Here is a 16,658-nt window from a genome sequence, read left to right on the forward strand (position 1 = left end):
ATGGTGGCATTCCTGATGGGTCTCCAAGGCAGTTTTACAAAGTTTCCTTGCTATCTTTGCCTTTGGGACAGCAGGGACACCCGGGCGCACCACAGGCAGGACTGGCCATAGCGGACCGAGTTCTCTGTGGGGAGGAACAACGTCAAGTGGGAGCCACTGGTGGACCCCCGGAAGGTGCTGATGCCACCACTGCACATCAAATTTGGCCTTATGAAACAATTTATCAGAGCTGGAGATAAGGAGTCGGCAGCCTTCAAGTATCTTCAAGACTTCTTCCCTATGATGCCTGAGGCAAAGGTCAAAGCCGGTGTCTTCGTCGGACCACAGATAAAGAAGATCCTGGAGTTGCAATAAATTCCCCAAGAAGCTCACGAGTAAGGAGAAAGCGGCTTGAAACAGCTTTGTCGCAGTGGTTCGTGGCTTCCTGGGCAATCACAAGGTCGAAAACTACATGGAGCTGGTTGAGACTGGTGAAGAACTGCAGCACAATGGTCTGTAGGATGTCCCTCAAAGTCCATGTCCTTGATGCACATCTTTATAAATTCAAGGAAAAAATGGGAGCGTACTCGGAAAAGCAAGGCGAGCGCTTCCACCAGGATATACTGGACTTTAAACGCCACTACCAAGGACAGTATAACAAGAATATGATGGGAGACTATATTTGGGGGCTGATTCATGAAAGTGATTTACAGTATAATCGTACATCTAGAAAAACTACTTGCATTACTTTAGTATAAATACATGTTAATTTTGATTAATGTTGTTTTTTGCTGACTTCATGTGAACGAAAAGACAAAAATTCGCCCGTTTTCTCATTGAAAAGATGTAAATTTTTAAATATCAATGCCCTGGTCACAAAAGCAAAGTTTGTGGGGAATAATAGCCATTTTCTAAACTTTTTTGGCATAAGCAATTACAAAATAACACTTACTACCTAGGAACAAAAATCATGTTACATAGCGTTATTAGGGAGGCCAGAGACACGGCGTTTATAGCAATCGGAGACTGCACTTAACACCATGTGGCCTGTTGAGAATTGCATTCTTTTTTGTTTCCAATCAGTTTTTAAATAGCCATATGATATACTCATATGCTTATTTAATAAATAAAAACACCTTTGCATATGTGAATTTCACTGGCCTCTCCATTTATGATCTGTGGGGATGGACCATTGCACGGAATGCCACTGTTTTTTTCTCTCGTTTAAGGCTCTACAGCGTCATTGACGATTGTGTTGAATAAAAAAAAATATGAATCATAATATTGGCTGCGAAAAACGACGTGTCACGTAAATCTGATAATATATTTAGTTGGCTATACGGCAATGTCAGTCACACAGGTGGTACGGTTTTTACATTTCATCATCACCATTGGCCAAGGTCTATCCACTGCTAGACCAACGCTGGTTTATGCCGTCGCCATCCCTCATGGTCCCGCGATCTTACACGAACGCACAAAGTGCTCTGCAGTGAAAAGTAAAGCAAATAATTTCTACTGTCCTGTGTGTTTTCTGCAGCACATGCCACCTCCAAAAGCCCTGCTGCCAAAGAGGGCCTTTGGGCCCTCTCCACTCTCGCTCCCACGAGCGAGGGGGAGTAACACCTCCAGCTGGAGATTGCATGGACCCCACGTGGTCTCGTTGGAAACCCACTCGATTCACATCACAAGTCACTTGGGTCCCCATACCCCGATTCCAAAACGCGGACATTAATTTCCTCTTCAACGCTTCACTTGGTCTCCCCGCATCACTTCTATTTAATCCGGACCAATTCCCTTCATGGATTGCAAGCACAAGATTCTGCACTTTAGATAAGTGACATATCCACAGAGGGTCAATTGTGGTATATTTGCCGTGGCTAATTGAAGGTGCTCAATTTAAAGCTATTTTAAATAAAAGCGATTTCTCATTTGTTACTAGCCCTAAGCGTGTGTATGGTCCCCGTGTGGTACATTTTAATGCATTAAACTAAGATGATTTAAAAATGTCATGGGACGTACGTGAACAGAGTAAGACTGCAACACACAGCGATGTTTATCGAGACCTCCTTGGATGCTGTAACTTCACAAGCGTGCGACTGCATGCATTTGCAGCATCGACTTGAATGCAACGAGAGCCATGATGCAACACGGAGCACGACTGGTGTTGGTAGAAGAGCATTTCCGTCACGACGTCACAGTCAGTCATCTGGCACAAGAAACAAAGGAATGGTCCGTGGCGAAACTGTGCTTCCCAAGCATCTTGTGCAACAAATATGCATGTCTGAGAATTATTGTTGCAAATGTTAGACATTTACTTTTCTCAGAAATCACTTGAAAACCCAGCATTCTGTAGATCCCTTCGGATCTAATGTTCCTTGTGCAGAATTGCAGCATTTAAGCCACACAAGTACCCCACAAGATAGTCACGTGATGCAGAGCACCAACATGCATGTCAGACCACTGAGCCAGAACCACTGAGACCATGGGTTTGAGTCCGGGCAGCAACCAATTAATTATTAAACTGGGTTATCAAGCGTATTGTGTTTATGGTCTCAATCTGGTCACCAATCACTCGGGGAATAAAGTAATTATAATTTGTTTGTCATTTAAAGTAGAATTTCCATTGACGATTTTCACAATTTCAGTTATGATGTGTGTCCATAGTGATTATAAGAGGCATATTGAAGGCACTACGAGCTGTAACAGCTGCAAATATAAATGTCTTCACGTCAGGACCAGCTGCCCAAAACACAACTGGAATGTAGAGTAAAAGCCCAAAATAACGCGAGCATTGGGGGACATGAATAAGACTCACGTTATAGGCTACCCACATCATAATGGAACAATCATGCATGTGCTTGCATGTCTCTGTTCTGTCTGTGTCTCTCCTTATTACTGTGTGTGTCATGGTGGCGAGATGTTAACTACCTCGCCTGGTATGCAGGAGGTCGTGGGTTTGATCCCGACCCTGACGTCTGTATATTTGGAATTTGCATATTCTCTCGGTGATCACGTGGATTTCTCTCCGGGTCCTCCGGTTTTTCCCTCCACATTTAGAAACATTGGTTTTGAGTATTTGGGGTAGAAATTTCCACGTGATAAGCTACTTCGCTGAGCTACATTTGTGGCCTGGTCACTTCTAAAAAAAGAGCTACATAGCTCAGTAGGCCTTACCTGGTAAAATGAAAAATAGTTTAGTTCTTGTCAGTCTCAGCGTCTGTTTGCCCAACTGTGCATGCACGACCGAGGAAGTTAAAAGTGGGCCGGTGGGTGGGGGCTGACGGCTGCCAGACTTTGCCACCGTGCCACAACCACCCGTTGCGAAGCACTGATCCCCACCATCAACAAATCATATTCATTTCTATTTTTTCGTTTCATCTATCCTCGTACCTTGTTATTTTTGGTGGGGTGAACATGACGCAATCAACAGCATATCCAAATCCGCGGCGTAATGAGCAGCGCAATATATTGGGCAATTACTGAAAATGCGAAAAGAAAAAGCCAATGACAAACCCAGATATGCCGCCACTATTATCGGCACAGCAGAAGCAAGAGTCGGGCATATTCATTAAAGCATCTGTGTGTTGCAGGCATCGCTCACTTATCCACTCTGTGCAATTAATTGTGACTTGACAATATTTCCCCGTAATTTGATTTGCGACTTCCTCGCTTGCCGATTTCCATCAGTCAAGGCTGCAGCAGCAGCTGCTCGTTAGCCCACCGTGTGAAGCGAGGTCTACTGAGCTCCTTGGCAAACTCTCTGCATTTCACGACGCTCGCACAAGGACTGCGCATGCGGGGTATCGGAACCGCATTCACAACTATCTCAACTAATAATGCATATCTGCACGTCACTAAACATCGCCCATCTCAGCAAAAAATAACAAAAGTTGGGGTGGGGAGCTGCGCTTTCGTGCAGCCATCGTAGGGGTCGAGTGGGGAGGGGGCTGGAGAGGGGGCTAAGCCCCCCCCTCACCACGCCCCCCCCCCCCCCCCGAATGAAGGCTCAGTCAGTTGTGATAATTTATTATCGTCAAACCAAAAAAACGTTGGTATAAAAATGAGTAGGGTGAAGCGATGGGCGTCGCGGCCTTTCCTCGCGTACCCAGCAAGTGAGAGTCAGCGCAGAAGGGCACGATGGATGAAAGTGGAACATCTTGTTACTTCGTTTTGTTTCGCGTTTTTTTACATTTGTTCAAAGCTCGTTTGACGTTTGTTTCACATCGGTCTGTGTCACGTGGCCCCCACCTTCCTCGGCTTTCTGTATGCTCCCCCCTCTGATTAAGGGCCACGTTACAGGGATGCTCCATTGTGCAGCTGCTTTCGTCTTAATAGGTGTTTGCGAACACAGTCTGCCCTTACGGTCTGCACAGTTACAGGCGAAGCCTTAGTGCATTGCGCCGGCCTGTCTAGGAAACTGCCAACACCATCTTCCACAGAAGATTATATAGAGGAGCCTTGTCCTTGTCTGCGTACGTCTGGCCAGGACCGCCCCTAAGTCTGCACGCCCCAAATACCCAGTGTGGTGGCGGGGTCACCATGGGCTGGCCATGATGCTGGGTCATACAGCTGCTTCAGGCTGAATTTACACCACGAGCTCAGGGTGGAAACGGAGCGCCACCTCAACGCTCGTTCACACAGGGAAGCACTTTGACAATCACAATGGTCCAGGTTTGTTTCCTGGCCCTGCACACTCGAAGCAGCGTCCATCTAAGCTTTGCGTGAGCCTCCCATAGGTCAACTGGTGTGGTGTCGTCAACGTCGCACAAGTCCAGCAAGGCAGGCTGTTCGCCCAACTAGTCCTCTATCAGGCCATGCGAATGTTAATCGGTGCTCACTCAGAGCTTTTGCCACAACCAGTTAATGGCCAAGCAGGAAAATCTGTCTTTTTTGTCATTAGTTGCAAGGAAATAAAGTAATAAATAATGTACAAATCTAAATTCACCATATTTACCATTGCAAAATATCATTGGTGATATTCACATACATTTAACAATTGACATTAGCACAGCATTTTATTGTTTTAATGCTGAACTGCAAAAAATTATAAAATATTCTTGAAATAAACAATGCTCATGGTACTGCCTGATGTGATATCAGTTTATGCTGGAGAATGACACGTTTGTAATTTTCAGAAAATTTAAAATTATAGTTACACGAAATGCATGCTTAAAGAGGTCTGAATTTTTTTTTATAAATTACCAGAAAGGATAGAGGTAGTATTTGAGTTAAAAGGGTACGGCATTTGTATTGCACAGCGCGTTCCCATAATTCATCAGGGGAAGTGTGTGTCATACATAGCGGGAAAGCAAAGCTCGCATAAGAATAACGTACACGGGTGTTCGCCTCTGCCCAAGCCCCATGGAATTGTTCATTAGCATTGCGGGGTGAGACATCTCACCACTCAATCAAACGCACATCAGTAAATCAAGAGGTGGTGTGGCCAATCACTCGGCTATACGTCTACTGGTGCGAATAGAAGGCTGTCATCACACTTGGCAATGGCTATATGGCGATCAATACCAAGGCGAAAACACGCGCAGAATTTTCAAAGACGTAAAAGCACTATTTTAAGTGGGCATAGCGAGAAAAATGTTTATGTTTTTACTCTATCTAGCCAGTTGACGCTGTGATCACAGCACTATAGACACAATAAATACGTTGTGAGTTCAACCGACTCGGCCCATTATCCTTATAGGGTCAACAGAGCAGGTGCTACTCTGTGAGAAGTCACAGTGGTCATTATAATTGACGTAATGGGACCCGCCATGAGAATGTGGAATTTGCATCACTAGAAGAAATATTAGCACTAACGCGTAGCTCAGTTGAGCATGAAGACACTTTGATTTCATGATTTCTACTCATACGCACCAGCAACGATTCACCGTGTCTTACAAGACCAGTGGAGTTAAACACAGCAGATGACCTCCACGGGTCAAATCGAAGTCGTCTTCGTCATGACTTTGCTTGTAATGACAATCTTGACTCGGGGTCAAAACTATGGCAATGAAGTCAGGGCCGTAGAGTACAGTGAGCAGCGAGAGGACAGCGAGCGGAAAGCCAGTGGACAGCCAGGGGACAGCCAGCATCGTGCACCTCCAAGGCCTCCATGCCGTTCCTGGCGCCACGGGCCCTGTAGCACACGCTGGAGGCACTCTCGACAGAGCGTGACTCTGGATTGTGGAAATTCACTGAGATGCCGAGGTGAGGAGCTAAACCTGTGCCTGTCCACTGTCTACCTGCCGAGCATTTACTCCATCCATCTGAAAACGTATCAGAAATGTTAACTAAATTAGTTAATTTCTTTAACAGTGTACGCTTTAAAAGAGAGCTCTATTTAAAAAATTAGAATATCACATACTGTGCCGGACTACTATGTGAATTTCCTCTTCAGTGAACAGAATAATTCAACTGGAGTTCAATAAATATACAACTTAAGCATTATTTGAGTAGTCAGCCAAAAATCATGACTGCCCTGCATATTTATTTATTACCGGGAATGCCTAATGCACCTAAGAATGTATCAAACGCGAGTAAAAATGTCAGCAACTCACAACTCTTCTCTTGCGAACATAATTGTGGAAATTATCTGGCAACATACATTTTATCACTGAAACTGTTTAAAATAATATTTCGATGACACTACCAGCTGAGCGTGTAATTAAAATGCACAAATACTCACCAAAAACAGTAACTACACTGACCATGAGCTCATACAATTGTTACAAACAAGCACCATTTGCTATCGTTATCTTACCAGGTAAAGCCCAGCGAGCTACATAGCTCTTTTTTCAGAGACGACTTGGCCACAAATGACAACTCAACGAAGCGGCTGATCACGGGGAAATGTTTCGCAGCCAAACACTCGAAATGCGTGATGTTGATTCTAGATGTGAAGGGAAAACCCGGAAGACCCGGAGAAAAATCCACACGACCACAGGGAGAGAGACACACAAACTCAATATATACAGGCGTCAGGGTCAGGTTCGAACCCATGATCTCCTGTATACCTCGCGAGGTAGTTAACATCTCGCCACTGTGGCACCTTTAGGTAATAGATAAACGAGCATGCCTGAAATTGCTTGCTTAAGCCACTTCTGGAAGAGCAGCGTACACTACAGGGAGCTCTAGAAAGCTTCTGTAGAGGGTATTTGGCCTCCTCTTCCACGCTGGGCAAACAACCCTGAAGAGGTGGGATTACCACATTCAACTCCACCACACACGACTTACCCATCGACAGACTGACGATCACCCATTTCTGGGTGGACAGAGGCGGGGGGGGGGGTCAGATAAAACCAGCGACCTTTGGATTTCAAGTCCAGTGTGCTTAACGTTACACCACGGCAGGGAAATCCGTGAGAAATACAGGGACTCCTCAACTTACGAACGAGTTAGGCTCCAGGTCTGTTTGTAAGTTGATTTGTTCGTAAATCCCAACTTTACTCCTGTCGATTCAAAATATGTACACTAAACACGGGGAATGGCTTTTAAAGTTGTATAATCTCCTGTAGATGCGACCGGTTCTTCACGTTCTGCAGATGCAGATGCCACCACCACCATCTATTGCGCGGTATTGAACTTACTGTAGGACTCTCGGTCCGAACAGGCAAATGCACATACGAAGAGGTTTGTTCGTATCTTTGAAAGTTCGTAAGTCGAATGTTCGTAAGCAGAGGAGTCCTTGTACAGTAAAACGCGTAATTTTACATAGGTCACTTGCAACGCACTATGCAGTTCTCTGCAGAAATTGCTTGATGGCTGCAGGAAGTCAAAGGGGTTGAGGGCTGATTTTGTGGTGGTGGTGGTGGCAAGTGAGCAAAGCGCGTAGACTTCACTGGCATTGTCAGCTGGGCAGCCGTCCCAAACACATCTCAACGCAGAGCCCTGCAGCCAAACCCTGACAAATCTCCCCTCCCACACCAGTGACTGGGGAGGCACTGGCTCGTGTCAGAGCCAGATTCACACACTAAGGGGGGTGTGTCCTCACTTTAGGGGGGCGTGGCCTCACTGAGGGAGACGTGTTAAACACGTCCCCCTCAGTGAGGCAGATGTGATAGCTGCCTCCCCAGTTTCATGACGAGACCAGCGAGCCTAAATACCTTTATACACATATGTGAAATAAGTTACCTGGAGTATGGAAGGCGAGGACATGAAATGAAGGGGTCTACAAACATTACATTTGTGACACACAGAGAGATAGTAACAGGCACGCGCTTATTGCCCGCGCTCCATCCAGTTACTGAGGGGTTGTGCAATCAGAGGGGAGGCTGAGCTCGTCGCTGCCTCACCTCTCGTCTCTTCCTGTATTTGCAGCGGAGCTCCGCAAATTTGGCGATGTTGACTATAAAAACGATTGAAATCGTACAGAAATGACATTTATAACACAGATCAGTGGAAAAATCTTAATATTTATTTTATTTGATTATTATATTTTATTACTTTTCGTAACAGATATTTTCATTGGAGTAGTGCCGGTGAGGCTCTGCCTCCCCTGACCGCACGTCCCTGTTCCACACACGTGTCCTAACGACACCATTAAAACAAGCCAACGCAAAACGCCTATAAAGGGGCTCCATTGATATCATAAATGACCACAATATTGACCAAAGTCATAAATTGCCTGGAAAATTAACAAAGCACTCAATGGCTCGCTGTGATGACTCACAAATGCTCTAGTTCTAGAATATTATCAGGCAAAACACAAAGAAGTTCCAATACAAGCTGCATCGTTTTCAAAAAAGAATAACACGTGATCATGCCTCAGATGCCAAGGTGAACAATTCAGAAGTTCAACTGCCTTCAGCAACATCTGCAGACACAGGTCAGGATGTACATTTGGTGAAAGAGCAAAGCAATCCACCTAGAATGCATAGGATAGTGACAACACCTACCTCTTCATGGGGCATTTAATTACCAAAATGCAGTCACTCAATCTTCCCTGCACACTTGTGCATTCAGGAAGAGCATATACATGCATGCATCCATGTATTATTATACGACACTTCTTGCTATCTTTCATCCATTTTACTTTTGGATTTTTACCAATCACATGCCAACTGGGCTATAGGCTTGCACTTTCCTTCCGAAGCAGTCATGTCAAACAAATGCCACGATGAGAAAGGACTTGGAAATGATCTAATAACCCTGAACCCTGAGTTCATAGAAGTGCCTTACTGACCAAATATTACCACAATATCGGGCTGCACTGGACAGCAGTACAGAAGAGTAACCTTTTCTTCCTGTGATTCGCTGCCAAATAAGCCAAACAGATAAATTAGTCACTGACGACTAGGCTGTGACTATTAAATGTCTAAGTTTAGACATGTTTAATCTTGGGTGGCTGCATGGGTCGAAAGCCAAGAACACACCAGCACAAGCTTAGCACGAACATCCTAATCCACTTAGCCACCTAATCGAGTTCATTTCCAGAGTGAACACTGCGAGATGGAAACAGCAGCAATTGTTTGAAGTAGTGTAAATTACAGAACGTTTGTTGCTTTGCTGTGAAATGAATCCATGAAGATTGGTATCTATAGTAACAGGGCCTATGGAAGTATATATTCGTTGCAAAACATACACGTAAACAAAGCATCGTCACAATCAAAGCCCCATGCCAAACAAACTGCAATCACAGAATACTGAAAAAAACTTTTGCAATGTCGCTTCTGCGACACATTCACTCTGGAAATGAACTCGATAAGGTAATGTTGCTTCTGCGACATTACCCTCCTCTTTCAGACCGAGTGAAATCCACACCCTACGCTCTGGTTAATTAGGCCATGGACAAGTAAACAATGCCACCGATTATAAGGAAAGGCCAACGACCTGACAGCCCCAACCAGGTAGAAGAAACAGTTGCTGCATCTCCGCGACGTTTTGTGGGCGGTTTGTCCGCTGTCCAGAACGCCCTCGCTCAGCCTGCCTCTGCGTGTTGAGAGTAAGATGAGAGACTATCCTCGTACGCTTTTGCTTACGATCAACGCAACCTCAGCTCGTGTGCAATAATCCTCCTACTGCTTGCACAGCTGTTCACCGTCTCCCCGCACCTCCGATCAGCACGGTTGGCTACGTACGGTGTGAAATAAGTTCAACATACATACATACGTCTCCTGTGCCCATAAATTCTGAAGATAATACCATCATGCCTCAGCTGTTTCTAATTCCCCCATACCTCCTTCAACTTGACTGTCCCTCTTCACGACCCTGCGGCACAGCGTGCAGCGATACGACCGCATGAAGACACTTTGTCGTCAAAACAGACACGATCGAAGTCCTGCTGCTGGGGTAAGGCCTCTCCATCTCATTGCCATCCCTCGTAGTCTCACGATTGATGCAAAACATTCAATGCATCTCATTCCGGCCATTTCCATCACCTGTCTAGTCCATCAGCCCTCATCCATTGTAAGCGACATGTCCCCGCCCAACGCCATTTTTATTTTCTTCAGTCAACAAGAAGACTGTGACTTGCGTCTTATTTCTCAAATCCTCTTTCTGTTTCTCAGAGAAATTCCCAGAAAGCATTTTGCCACGCTACTCTGTGCACTGCTCGGGGTTTTTTCCCCCATTTTCTTTGTCAACGTCCGTGTCATGGCAGGAAATATTTGATCATGAAAAAGAAAAGTGGTGTCAATATCACAGTATCTTTGCGCTTGAGGAAACAAATGGGTAATTAGTCTTACATGTGGCATACAATTCAAGCTCACAGTGTGAAGCCAAATTCTGTTATCCAGACACAGCTTCAACATCTTACCTGTCACACCAGCTGTTTGGCGATCACACAATTGACTGAACTCAGTGTGCACCAAATCATTGTGATCGCTGGACTTGATGGGTGCAAAAAATGCAATTGAGATTTTTTGTTTGCGAACGGAACGTTGCTACTGCACGTCACCGTGGCTGCACTGGGAAAGCGAACGCGGTGCACTGAACGGAGCACAGCAGCAGCGGGCAGGTCGAGCTGCGGGCAAAACAGCAACTGCAAGTGCTGCACGTTTGAAATGAGACGGGAAGAAGAGGGGGGGGGGGCTCCAGATCGATGGAAACCCACATTCGCTTTGAACATCCTGTGGAAACGCAACAATGGCGCGCGGTATTACACCGCGCAGGTCTGCAACACGCATCCTTAATGCACGGTGGCTGACGCGGATGGCACGGTTACTACTCAAGAGCCCCGACAGCCACCTCCTGGCCAAAATACCAACACTGGCCGCCCGTGTATCTACACGTATTGTTGAAACCTAGAGCAAAAATGGACCTTATGAACAAAACCAACTTGCACAGACTGTGGCAAATAAAAAAGAATTGGGGTGGGGCAGGGGGGAAGGTGCCCGTTTCTCCAGTGCCACACGTGGGTGCAGCTCATCACTGGGGACGGGAGTTTTCTGTACGAATGAACCCTTTCCCGTTCTGAGCACGTGAGAGAGGCAAAGCACCGTTGTTTTTGAAAGACAATGTGCTCACTGCAGAGAACCGTCGGGACATGAATGCACTCTATGATAGCTGGCGCCAAACTGTGCCACACACGCCATGCCGCATTGCCTTGTGGTAGCCTCGGTACCAATAAAGTTAGTTTATTCTAGTTTTTCTTCCGGTTTCGTTTTCATGATATGCACGTACATCATCGAAAGCGGGTTAAAAGGGCCGGCCACTCGGCAACAAGAGGGTGGGTGCCGTCAGCAGGCCGGCTTGACGGCCCTCGGCCGCGTGAAGCGCCCGTCGCCGTGGCGGGCGCGTGCGTTACGACGCGTGGGCCGTACCTTTCGCCGTCTGTCGCGCGCAGCATGGGCAGCCGGAAGCTCGCGTTGCGCTCCAGCTTGCTTTTCCTGCGCTTCAGCGACGTCCTCAGACGCAGAAGCCCCTGTCGAGAAAAGCGGGAGTGGGGAAGCGACAGGGGTTTGTGGGAGTGGTAAATGAGAGGAGACGGAGAGAGGAGTGGCGGCAGTGCGGGAGAAGGGGGGCGAGAGAGGGAGGTAGGGGAAGTGAGGGAAGGCAAAGCAATCTGACGTGAAGAGGACAGAAGATGATTTGCCTGCAGGGACAACCCAGGGCCGGTGAACTAATTACGACCAGCCTAGCATGCCCTCATGCGAACTGTTTCTTTAATATCATGACACTTCATGACAGATGACCTGCAACATAAGTCCTTTCCAAAATCAGGTGCACGGCTATGTATCACTTAAAGCGGAAAAACAATACGCCAATGTAATTACTGTAGGCATTACTTGACGATTGTTTATAATTGTGATTAAATGTTACATCCCTATACGAGCAAAGCTCGAGGTGTTTCTTAAGAGTGTACGATTACAAATACCCACAATACCATTTGCATCTCACTACAGAACATACGCAGAAGGCTAACGTAGCCACTAGATGTTTAGCTGCCTTATAAAATGTACCGAGTATTTTAGTAACATCGCATATCTAAAACGTTTATTTTTTATCTATAATTGTTTAATTGTATTACTGTGTGAGGCTAAACACATCTCTGTGGAGCTCTGATAATTGACAGAACATCACAAAGCATCAGGGAGCAGCCTTGACAAATGACAGGTCAGAAACAGCGGAAACAGCGATGCTCTATCCTACCACAACACAGGGCTCAGCTATGCCATGAGATCATGGCTCAGCACATGTTCATCAAGTGATATACAGCACAGCAATTTTAAGTTCTTTGGTAATCCACTGCTGGATGAAGTCCTCTCCAAGCTGTGTTGCTCATGGGGGTTGTTTGACCATACTTCACCATGCTGGTCAGTGCAGTTCTGTGAAGGGGGGGGGGGGGGTGGTGCCCAGGACTCTCTCAGGTATCACTCGCCACTGATGGTAGCCGATCCGATGCCGGGAATGCATCTTGGGTCATGGGGTTCAGAGAGCGGTGCACTAACCACTGCCCCACTGCTCCTCCGCATGGAGTCGATTGAAATTAAATTACATGAAAAGCATAATGCACACGATGTCTTTGCGTGCCGTTATTGGAGATCTGCCCGTCAATGTGCTCCATTTGAGAGCCTCGTTCAACCTTAGCGGATACGCAGGCTCAAACCCAGCGGGGGGGGGGGGGGGGGGGCCCAGTGGTCTCGGCCCAGATCTCTGGAACAAACATTAACCCAGAAGCCACCCATCTAAGCCTCCCCCCCATCTTACCCTTCATATATGTCCTGTGGCATCACAGAATCTGGAGCATCTCTCGTAATTGCGTTCATTTTACCTTTTCGTGTAACAGCTGAGAAGCACGCACCACTCTTAAAAAGGAAAAGTTTAATTGACGAACGTAGCTCGGTAAATTAAATTAATGCATAACAAAGGTGAATCTGTGGGTTTCAAAATATAAGTATGTAGAACTTACATACATACATCTCTAAGATCCTCACCACTGCCAACAATTCAATATGCTCACCACCACCACCCAAGTCAGCTGATGCCTATCGTCCTCATCACCACCCCCATGATCAGGCAGCCGATGTCCGTCTCTCATGATCGCCATCCAATGTCAACCGTCTACCAAGGCCTGTTGCCATAATCATTGTTATCCAATCCATATGTAAGCATGTTGAACTTCTTTCGCACCATACGTAGCCAACCGTGAGACTCGGAGGTGCGGGAGGACACCACACTAAACACAAAAAGCAGTGGCAAAGAAATGAGTTTCCAATCTAAAATTAAAAGTGCGTAACTTCCAGTGGCTTCCTAATATCGGCAGAGTGTTCCAGATGGCCGCAGAAGCACATCTGAAAGGGCCGCTCGATGCAGTGGCCGTCTTTGTTCAATGTCCAGACAAAAGAACGGAAAATTACAAACCGTCAGGTAAGGCTCACCGAGCTATATATATATCTCTTTTTCAGAAGTGACCTGGCCACAAATGATAGCTCAACAAAGTGGCTTATCCCGTGGAAATTTATAACAGCCAAATACTCTAAATTCGTGTTTCTCAATGTGGAGGGAAAAACCGGAGGACCCGGAGGAAAATCCACGTGAACATGGGGGGAGAGGGACATGCAGACTCCAAATAAACAGCAGGCATCAGGGTCGAGATCAAACCCACGCCCTCCTGTATACCAGGCGAGGTAGTTAACATTCCGCCACTGCGGCACAAAACGAGAAGCACCTCTGCCGTATGCTCCATGGCTGTGAGTCGCCACATGGCTGTATTATATAACAGCCATGCCGCCAAAACTTCAGCGCACATGCCACTAAAGTGGCAGATTTCAACGGCTAAAGTGCTTTGAATTTCCCTTCTATGCGGGTATTCTGCGAGGCTGCATCTAACCACGGTTCCATTTACACTGAAGTATGGTCGTGTATAAATATCCCATGTTTGGATGCCACGTTTGCTAAGATATTTAAATATACATATATATTGCCCAGGCATCACTTTGACGAAAGAGCTTTAACCTTCATGAAAACATATCCAGGATAATGGAAGATCTCACGTTTTTCTAATTAAATACACAGAACGCTAAATATTTCTTGCCAAACAGCTTGCAGCATTAATTGTCCAATAATGATACCAAATTGAAAATTAATCAGACACGCTGCAATAATTACAGAATCATGAGCGGAGTAAACATTTCACAAGAAACCTCGCGTAAAATGTTGTGGTATATAAACATGTACGAATGTATCCAATGTTAATTCGCCGGCCGGTGAGCTGAATTAAAGAAACCTGCGTGGTGCCATTTGCTTGCCGCGTAAACAACCTTGGAAAACACAAAATTAATAACAATTATTCAAAATGGAACGATAATAAAGTGAGCAAAAGAGCAGTTTTTCATGTGCGATAGGAAGTCTGATTTTCATTCAATCGTAACTTTACTTTGACATACTGATCAGCATTTGGCAATGCTGTACAGGCAGTCCTCGACTTACAAACGGGTTACGTTCCTGAGACGCGTTCGTAAGCCGATTTGTTCGTATCTTGGACCTCAATATTTAATTGTACACACGGTCAGTGTTATAAAATGTTATTATGGTTCAACAAACAAAGGAAGCATTGTTAAACTTATAAATAATAATAAATGTTGCATGTAATACTGTACGGATAGTAAATAAAACATAAAATAAAGTAACATGAAAAGAAAAAAATCTTTTTATTTTCACTTACTTTGAATCCTGATGCTGCCTTGCGTTGTGCATCATGCGGGATGCTGGCACTCATTTACATCTCACGGAGGATCGCTCCACCGAACAAAATAGTTCTGCGGTTCGGTTCATAAGTACGACCAAACGTACCCAGGTCAGATGGTTAAAATTAATAACGTCTCATTGCGGTTCGTTCGTGAGTGCAGATGTTCGTAAGTGCGGACGTTCATATCTCGGGGATTGCCTGTATTGGTTAATTTAAAATAATATTGTGTATTGAAACTGCTCTTCATCTAACCCAGGTCGCCCTTGCAAGGAAAGGCAATGCTGCTTCACGTCTCGATGGGTTTACAATCCCCTTTCTTACAGCAATAGAACATGCGTGTAAACACCAACGCAGAGACACAGGAGCTCGCTCAGTGTGCGAAAGTGCTTTGCGCAAATACTCGACCAGCAGCTATTCTGTTAAAACCCTTTGAAAATAACTTGACAAATGTTAAATTGAATTTCAGTAATTTACAATTTAGGTGGAATTAAACCAATTACAAATATTTATGCAATTTCGACAAATGTGATGGCGTTGCATTTTAAACGGGAGTTTAAATGAGTTTTTGGCTCCAAGGAAACGTTTGCTTTCTACGTGACTGCTTGCGTGGGTGCGATGCTACGTGTCACAGTGCACAGATGTCAGTGTGCTAGTCCGTGTTTCTTTGTCTTTTGGAGTGGTGGCGCAGTGGTTAGCACACTGCACTACAAACCTGGCCACCCGAGTTCGATTCCTGCTCACGACCGATAACAGTGATGAATATTTGAACTGGTCCTGAGCCTCCCCTAGGTCGACTCAGTCTAAAATTATTACCTTGTGCGGTGCGTAAATATCGCCACTCGGGAAACAAAGGGGGACGGGCACAGTGTTGGCCATCCACTCCATGTGGCGTGCTGGCTTTCATCGGTGATACTCGCTAACAGCACTTACCCCAAAAATCTGTTCAGGCTATATGGGGGACCTTTGTCTTGTGTGTGTACATGCGTGACGGTGGCGTCCGACATGTATGACATCATGCAGGCCCCAATCACGTGAGCAGCCACCGTGTATATCCCATCATCGTTGTTGTTAAGAGCCAATAACTTGCCACGACTGCATACATGACTCACCCATACTCTTCCATCCCTTCCTTCCCTGAGTTGTTATTTTCCAGTCGTGGCCTACAAACGAATTCATCATTGATTTTTGGCTCAGACCGTGTTAGTAAATTGTGTGTCATACGTGAATGAGGGTGGTGTGTTTATACAATCAGCTGAATCACAGTCGTGTTGCTCATAAGAATGAGCTGTATTTGAAGGTGTTTCTACGTTCATGGCACAACAATTATAAATGATACACGTGCCAAACTGGAAGCAGTCACAAGGCAAGCAAGTGTGATGACAATAGAGCGTGCATGCAGTGTGAGTGGACTAGTGGCCACGGGAGGTAATGACAGGGGAGTCAGTTGTAAGTGCGAAGAGACTGGTGGCCACGGGAATGATCGAGAAGGGGGCGTGGTCAGGCGACAGAAGCGGACGGTGGAGTCTGCCGCTGGAGCGAACGTCCAGAGTCAGCG

The 16,658-nt window shown here is 45.8% G+C and overlaps 1 protein-coding gene across 6 annotated transcripts in view; it reads right to left on the bottom strand.

Annotated features, from left to right (window-relative positions):
* The window catches only part of LOC144724456 (ras GTPase-activating protein nGAP-like), a 589,022-nt gene that overhangs the window by 166,353 nt on the left and 406,011 nt on the right, over nt 1–16,658 (bottom strand). For all 6 annotated transcript variants that reach the window (XM_078603594.1, XM_078603592.1, XM_078603590.1 and 3 more), the window contains one exon: nt 11,736–11,836. In XM_078603594.1, the coding sequence (XP_078459720.1) occupies nt 11,736–11,836 (101 nt within the window). The remainder of the gene's footprint in view (nt 1–11,735; nt 11,837–16,658) is intronic.

This window comes from Lampetra planeri, chromosome 20, assembly GCF_965212315.1.
Source record: "Lampetra planeri chromosome 20, kcLamPlan1.2.h2, whole genome shotgun sequence".
Taxonomy (NCBI): Eukaryota; Metazoa; Chordata; class Hyperoartia; order Petromyzontiformes; family Petromyzontidae; genus Lampetra; species Lampetra planeri.